Here is an 8,319-nt window from a genome sequence, read left to right on the forward strand (position 1 = left end):
TTCCCCGTGCTGCAATTAAAGAATCGAGTAGAAGATGAAGACTGGTGGATTCATTGGAGTGGACAATCCTAATGCCAAAAAACGCACTACAGCATTACATCAATATATTCATTATTGAAGCTGTGGAAGAAAGGTAATATTGATAACGTTGAGTGTGTTTGTGGGTTATTTATTGTTGTGATCTGATCCATATTTATATTCATTCACTTCACTATTTGATTCCGTTGACGCCACTTAGCAAAAGTTTATTAATTAAAGCTATTGCTCATTATTTAAATTAAATCTTTTTTCTACTATGACTAATTTTTCTTTTATTTGTTCAAAATGTTTTATTCTCTTATATTAATGCTTTTACTAGAATGATCAATTATCAACAATAGAATAATATTTATTTTTTCTTTTTCAATTTTCATAATTTTTTATTCTTTTCAGATTTTTTGTCTTTTTTTACTGTCCAAAATTTCAAAGTTAGTATATTCTTCTGCATTTTTTTTAACATTTTTTTTTCAATTTTCTCATAATTTTATCGTATCAGTTTTCAGATTTTTTTTGTATTTTTCAGATTTTTCTTTCTTTTTAATTTTTTTAAATAATTGTCCAGTTGATTATTTTTTTCACTCTTAAGGTTAAAAGAAGTGAAAATGACCTTTATGCCCTTGCCTTAGTTTTTGTTAACAGAGTTTCATTTTGGGTGTGTATTTGTAGTTCAGGTGATCAAGGGGTACCAACTTTATCTTTTTATTTCACCAAAAATTGTCTAACATTATTAATCAAATTTATGAAATCCTAAATAATCTTAAAAGAGTTTTTATTCAAAATCATATATAGTGTAGTTTCAATGAAATTACAAAAACACCATTCTATTCCATTAACGCGTCCTTTCAATTAACATAGTTTCTCTTAGCGTATGCCCACAAGATATGCCAGGTCAGCGATAAATAAATTTCAGTTGTGAGATTAGGGTTTGGACCTTCAATTTATCTGTTTGTTTTTGCCGTAAGCTCTCTTTTTCTTCTTTTTCAATTTAATTATCACTGTTTTCTATTTATTTATCTTTAAATCTTTAACTTGGGTGGTTTTAATCAACCTTGTACCAGCATTCTCAACCCTTTTGAATTTTTTTAAACTGGGATTCCTTCTTTTTGTTTCTTTATAGGAAGAATTTGACTCTCTCTTAGATGATGAAGTGGGTTCTGTGAAATATTTGGTTAACTTGATTTCTTGTTCGCTTTGTGTCGTTTGAATTTGAATTTGATCACCATTGTGTTAATCATGCCTCCTTTATTCTTTAACATTTTTGAATTGATGCTATCAATTCATTCTCTGTTCTTGGGTTTCTTTTGTTGATAGAATTTACTTCTTATCAATCTGTCCATGGTAGAACCAATGATTTTGAGTGGCCTTTTCGCCTTTAGGGTAATAAGGAGAGTAAGGAGACAAACAATGGGGATGACATACCGACTTCTGCTTCCCCACCTCCGACGAATGAAGAGGTTAGGTCCAATAGTTCGCCGAATGAAAAGGGTAACTTTGACTGGATTGTTGTGAAAGAGCGTTATCGTTGAACATCCTATGCTGCAGCCGCATCCTGCAGATCATCAGGATTATCAATATAGGAAGGTGATTCTGCTTAGTCCAAGCCAATTCAGATTTCATAACTGTTGAACCGTGTATGGTGAAGTTATTTATGTGGTATTGATACAGAAGTTTGCTAGATTAGGCATGTCATGTGCAGCATAGGTTCTCTCTTGTTATCCAGAAGAAGAACATTACCACTGAGCTGGTTTCACGTTACATGCGCTGATGATAACAAAGTCACAAGGCTGTATGTTTATTCCACCTTCATTAGTTATTTAAAGATTATTGGTTTGATTTGGCTGTTTGAGAACTCAATTTTCTAATTGAACGTGGATATTTCAATTTGCTTCTTGAAGGGATCTTGGCAATATGGATTGCAGGGATCTCTTGTCCCTCAGCTTAGATCTTTGCCTAATCTTCAATATCGGTAACAACATTTTGTTTTTTCCTTTTGTCTGTTTGTTGTGAACTCAATGAATTTATGCTTATGGTAATAAATTAGACACGTACGTTTAATCAAATGAGTTGGACATTTTATGGCAGGGAGAATATAAGCACAACATCACTGGGTCGATTCCAGCCGAGTTCGAAATTTAACAAAATTGCTCAGCTTGACCGTAAGAAAATTACTCTCAGGTCCAATTCCAGATTCGCTTGGCAACTTGAAAGCTCTACTGTTTATGTAAGTGCATTATCTCCTGTATCCTTGAATATCCAAGATTATATAAAAAAAAATATATATAATATATATCACAATGCATTTGTATTCATAATGTTTGGTTCCTCGAACAGGAGATTTAACGATAACAAGCTAGCGGGGCACAGTACCCAGATAGTGTCAAAGCCCTTACAAATGAAATTTTGAGGTCCTGTGAGTTCCATTCTTTTTTGGTTTCATGTTAGTCTTCTTACTTTTTCTTATTATTTTTCTGCTGCTATGACTTGTGCTTCTTTTGTATGGACTTGGATTCCTGAGATCATCTGATGATTGTTATTCAATGTTGTATCAGGAAATGTTACAAAATAATCCAATGTGAGGGCCCGTTGACCCACAGGTAAGCAAAGTTACCACTTATCACATGTTATAAAATTAGTAAGAAAGACAAATTGAGGTGTTTCTAATTGGTTCAAACATTTAAGTATGGCCATTCCAATGATTTCCAAGTTATCAACTTCGTGTTTGGTAGGATCTATGTTGTTCAAGCATTACAAACAAGAAGCTGGATCACAGAAATAAAATGATGTGAAATGAGACACATCATATGTTTACTTTAAATAAAAACAGAGGAAGCGTGGTGGACTTTGTAATTTATATGAGAGAATAAGATCAAGATTAGATGCTTTGTGTTTCCAAAGTTGTCTCTAAATTTGAAGAAAAGCTTGGTATTATCCCTCCGTTTGTTGATACAAGGACACAACTACTTTGCCTCTTAATTTAATATCACAGTTAAGTCTTACTAATTAAAAATTAAAAAACATAAAATATTCATTTATAGTATACTCCATGGGCTAGACTGACAAAAGGAATCTAGAATCGCGCTCACTTCCAAATATGTGACTCAGTGGTTTATTTTTTGTTTGTTGTTTGTGTAGAGATGAAGCCAAAAGAAAGTCATAGACGTAACATTTTGTAGGGAATCGTTGTATATCAGTGAACGGTATTAGTGTAGGTGAGTAGTAAAGTTTATGGGGCACAGTGACATCATACATTGTTTATGGGGATGCTTTCGTGACAGGCCATTCTTGTGTGTGTGTGTGTGTGGTGGTAAATTCCGGCAAGTGTGAAAGATAGTATATAATTCTGAGGCTGGTTAGTGCGTGATAAAAGATTAGAAGACATTGTAATATCAGGAATTGGACTCTCTGAAAAGGAAAATTTGAAAGAAGGTTATCATTATGTCATTAATGCTTGTGCAGAGCCTTGGACACCCAAAAAAAAAAAAATCTTAAGACTGATAGCTTTTTAAAAGTAAGTTGGATTGAAGTTTCACGTCGAGTTATCCACAATTTCATGGTTGAGCCAACTCTTATGGTAATAGTGCTTGAAGTATATTATGAGCTCAAAAGTCTTTTTTTTCCTTTTTCTTTTTCTGTGTATAATTTTGTTAAACATATCTCTCCGTAATGTTTCAATGCTTGAGGACTTAATAATTGTATCACTTCTCCCTTCTGAAGTAACATATTTTGAGTATAGTGAGGGCAACAATATCCAGATAATCAAAATATTGGTGTTCAAATCACAGTTTTCCCTAGAGGAATACCGCTTCAACTGGCTGGTAAGGCAGTCACTCCATTCTCACAGCTCTATCACTATAAAGCTGTATCTGACTCTTTTTAACAGCATCTGAATCTTTTTGGCAAGATGGTAATTAGATCTTGCCAAGTCAATTTTTCTTGCCCAAACTAAAGTATGTAAAAGTAACTATCTATACTACGTTTTTTGGTGTCATCGATATCCTTCTGAACTAACATTATTTGTTTTAGCTGCAGGGCAACAAGTTCCAGCTAATCAAAATTCTGGTGTTCAGGATTACATTTTTCCCAGGGAATACCATTTCAATTGGCTGGTAAGGCCTCACTCCATTCTTACAGCTCTAGGACCATCCAGCTGTAACTTTGATTGGTTAAACACCCTGTATATATTGAATGTATAGAAACAATAATCTTTTTAGCCCTAATGTTTTGTAAAGACCCCCTCTTCTCTGATGCAGTGATTTTCTCCTCAACGTTGTGAAGGAACATAACAATTTTGTGTATTTATGACATAGATATGGTTTGCAATGATCAAAGGAGTATTAGTTTTTGGCATGGTTTTCTGAAGGAGTTTATGTGTATCTTTTTACTAGATATCAGTAACTTTTTCTCTTGTGTGTTGGTTTGTTCAAAAATGCACTTTGTTAATCCTTTTGGAGGAATGCAAGCATCACACGGACAGGCCCACCATTATGTACACACAGAGATAAGAAAAATATACTGTAATCAATAGACCTTTCTGTATTTTTCCAATGCTTTGCCTACAACTTCTTCGCATGTTGAAATATTAAATGTTGTCTAGCCATTATCATCTTCTATCTATTGCTAAACACAGAGCGTTTAGATTATTCTAGTCTATCCTAATTATTGTCATAACATAGACTTAGTAGGGAATGAGAGACGTTCACATGTGAAATGTCATAAAAGCTTCGAATTATGGTGACATGAGCAAGGCCTTCACTTCCGATCTAACAAGGTCACTGTTTCTACTATGGGTTTGTCCCCAGTTAAAACGTTCTCATGAGTCCAATTGTGCTTTAGCTGTTAGTTTGAATGCACAATGATGAGGTGGGGGTATATTTCTAGCTTTATTTTAAGGAACAAGAAATAATGGCCACGATTGGTAGAGACGAGAGGAGTGACCCCTTTTGATGAATCTGAGGTTAGAGAAACGGGACATGCCCCCAATATCGGAAGTATAAACTAGGGTACTTTTGAGACCATTCGAGAGGAACATTCGTTTCAAACATACGCAAATTCTGTTTGATATGTATGCTCGGCGAATAAAGACAGGTAGTAGATAAATCTTTTTTTTATCTGTACATTGATAATGGAAACAAAAGTCATGTGCTATCCTGATTTTGCTCGTTATGTTTGTGACCATAATTAGTGTCCAAAACTATTATAATGTCAGCTGGTCCACCTGGGTCAAAAGTTCTTAGATAATCATTATTTTAGGAGGGGGGCTTTTGCAATAGAAATGCTGAATGCTTGTATGATTGTCTTATCAGACAAATGTGTATAACTCCTCAGGAGTGTTGACTTTCACCATTTACCGGTCAAGTAAGACTGGTTGTAAGGGGTAGGGGAACTGCTCAAATTTGCTCCAATCCAACACCAAATTGGTATAAGTGAGTAGTACCACACCAAATTTGATGTAATACTATTCACCCACACCAATTTGGTGTGACATTATTCATCTATTATAAAATATATTTTAATTTGATAACGTTGAGTGTGTTTGGTGGTTATTTATTGTTTGTGATCTGATCCATATTTTATATTCATTCCACTATCACTATTTGATTCCGTTGACGCCACTTAGCAAAAGTTTATTAATTAAAGCTTATTGCTCATTTATTTAATATTAAATAATTTGTTTTCCTGCTATGAGTAATATTTTTTTTTATATTAATGCTTTTAATTAGATGATTAATTATCGATACAACAAGAATAATTATTTGTTCTTTTTCATTTTTAATTTCTTTTTCGATTTTTTCATTTTTAATCCCAATGCAAAAAACGCCCTACAGCCTTACATCAAATATTATTAATGAAGCTGTGGAACAAAGGTAATTAAATTCATTGTCTATTTCTTGTTTGTGATCTGATCCATCGTTGAGTTATATATTCTTTCGCATTTTTTTTAACATTTTATTTTTCAATTTTCTCATAATTTTTATCTTTATTTCAAGTTTTCAGATTTTTCTTTTCTTTTTCAATTTTTTAAAATAATTGTTCAAGTTATTTTATTATTCCACTTTTAAGGTTTAAAGAAAGTGAAAATGACCTTTGAGCTTTTCTGCGTTAGTTTTTGTTCCGACAGAATTCAATTTTGGGTGTGTTTTTGTACCAACTCTTATCTTTTTTATTTCACAAAAAAATTATGATAACATATGAAGTTCATGAATTTTAAAAATAAACATTATTAATCAAATTTATGAATATTCCTAAATAATCTTAAAAGAGTTTTTATTCAAAATACGAATATAATGTAATTCCATTAAAATTACAAAAACACCACTTCTATTCCATTAACGCATCCTTTCAATTAAATAATAGTTTGACTTAACGTTTGCCCCACAAGACTGCCAGGTCAGCGATAAATAAATTTCAGTGGTGAGATTAGAGTTTTGACCTTCAATTTCAGCTGTTTGTTTCTGGTAAAGCTCTTCTTTTTCTTTTTATTTCAATTTAATTATCACTCTTTTCTATTTATCTATCTTTAAATCTTTCAACATTGAGTTGTTTTAATCACATTCTTGTACCAACATTCTCAACCCTTTTGAATCTTTTCTAAACTGGGATTCCTTTCTTTTTGTTTCTTTATAGGAAGAATTTGACTCTCTCTTAGATGATGAAATGGGTTCTGTGAAATATTTTGGTTAACTTGATTTCTTGTTCGCTTTTGTGTCGTTTGAATTTGAATTTGATCACCGTTGTTGTTAATCATGCTTCCTTTATTCTTTAGCCATTTTTGAATTTGATGCTATCAATTCATTCTCTGTTTCTTGGGTTCTTTTGTTTGATAGAATTTACTTCTTATCAATCTGTTCCATGGTAGAACCAATGATTTTGAGTGGCCTTTTTCGCCTTTAGGGTATACATAATGGAGAGTAAGGAGACAAACAATGGGGATGACATACCGACTTCTACTTCCCCACCTCCGACGAATGAAGAGGTTAGGTCCAATAGTTCGCCGAATGAACAGGGTAACTTTGACTGGATTGTTGATGAAGTTACTGGTGAAGGAGCAGTTAATGTGAACAATCCTATGCTGCAGCCGCATCCTGCGGATCATCAGGATTATCACATCTATAGGAAAGGTGATTCTGCTTAGTCCAAGCCAATTTCAGATTTTCCATACCTGTTGAACCATGGATGGTGAAGTTATTTATTTGGTATTGATACAGAAGTTTGCTAGATTTAAGGCATGTCATGGGGAGCATAGGTTCCCTCTTGTTATCCAAGAAGAAGTAACATTACCACTGAGCTGGTTTCACGTTACATGCAATGATGATAACAAAGTCACAAGGCTGTATGTAAATTCCACATTTCATTAGTTTATTTAAAGATTATTGAGTTTAGATTTGGCTTTTTGAGAACTCAATTTTTTTAACTTGAAAGTGGAATATTTCAATTTGCTTCTTGAAGGGATCTTGGCAATTATGGATTCCAGGGATCTCTTGTCCCTCAGCTTGGATCTTTGCCTAATCTACAATATCTGTAACAACATTTTGTTTTTTCCTCTTGTCTGTTTGTTTTGTGAACTCAATGAATTTATGCTTATGGTAAATAAATTAGACAAGTAAGGTTTTATGAAATGAGTTGACACTTTACTGGCAGGGAGATATATAGCAATCAAATCAATGGATCGATTCCAGCCGAGCTCGGAAGTTTAACAAACTTGCTCAGCTTGGACCTGTACAAAAATCAACTCTCAGGTCCAATTCCAGATTCGCTTGGCAACTTGAAAGCTCTACTGTTTATGTAAGTGCATATATGTCCTGTATCCTTGATCTATCCAAGATTATATATAAAAAAAAAAATATCACAATGCATTTTGTATTCAGTTCATGTTTGGTTCCTCGAACAGGAGATTGAACGATAACAAGCTAACGGGCACAGTACCCCAGAGTGTCAAAGCCCTTACAAATGGAAGTTTGAGGATCCTGTGAGGTTCCCATTCTTTGTTTTGTTTCATGTTTAGTCTTCTTACTTCTTTCTTATTATTTTTCTGCTGCTATGTGATAATCCGTAAATTATACAGTTTTTAGTTAATCTTTTTGTCGGATTTCAGGTACTTTCTAGTGCATTTTTACCTGAATTGGTGCGTAATTCTCTACTTTTCGTGTTTCAGGTTAAAATGGACTCTTTTAGTGAATAAAGACAAAATTTGACAGTTTTGACTCAGAATTGAAGGATTTCAGAAGATAGGAGAGTTCCGGAGTAGGACAATGCACGATGAAGCTTGTTTCCAAGGTGGAG

The 8,319-nt window shown here is 33.5% G+C and overlaps 1 protein-coding gene across 1 annotated transcript; it reads left to right on the forward strand.

Moving 5' to 3' along the window:
- Positions 1–6,603: 6,603 nt before the first annotated feature.
- LOC116119333 (leucine-rich repeat protein 1-like) lies at positions 6,604–8,009 on the forward strand. The gene is made up of 3 exons (XM_031405275.1): positions 6,604–7,369; positions 7,678–7,821; positions 7,928–8,009. The coding sequence occupies exons 1-3, from the start codon at positions 7,209–7,211 to the stop codon at positions 8,007–8,009; spliced, it is 387 nt and encodes a 128-aa protein (XP_031261135.1). The 5' UTR covers positions 6,604–7,208.
- Positions 8,010–8,319: the final 310 nt, after the last annotated feature.

Source organism: Pistacia vera, unplaced genomic scaffold (genome assembly GCF_008641045.1).
Source record: "Pistacia vera cultivar Batoury unplaced genomic scaffold, PisVer_v2 Contig880, whole genome shotgun sequence".
NCBI classification, from domain to species: domain Eukaryota; kingdom Viridiplantae; phylum Streptophyta; class Magnoliopsida; order Sapindales; family Anacardiaceae; genus Pistacia; species Pistacia vera.

Coding starts and splice junctions, on each gene's coding strand:
- LOC116119333 (XM_031405275.1), top strand. CDS start 7,209: ATGGATGGTGAAGTTATTTATTTGGTATTGATACAGAAGTTTGCTAGA. Junction 7,370..7,677: donor GATAACAAAGTCACAAGGCT/GTATGTAAATTC, acceptor CTTTACTGGCAG/GGAGATATATAGCAATCAAA. Junction 7,822..7,927: donor TTGAAAGCTCTACTGTTTAT/GTAAGTGCATAT, acceptor TTCCTCGAACAG/GAGATTGAACGATAACAAGC.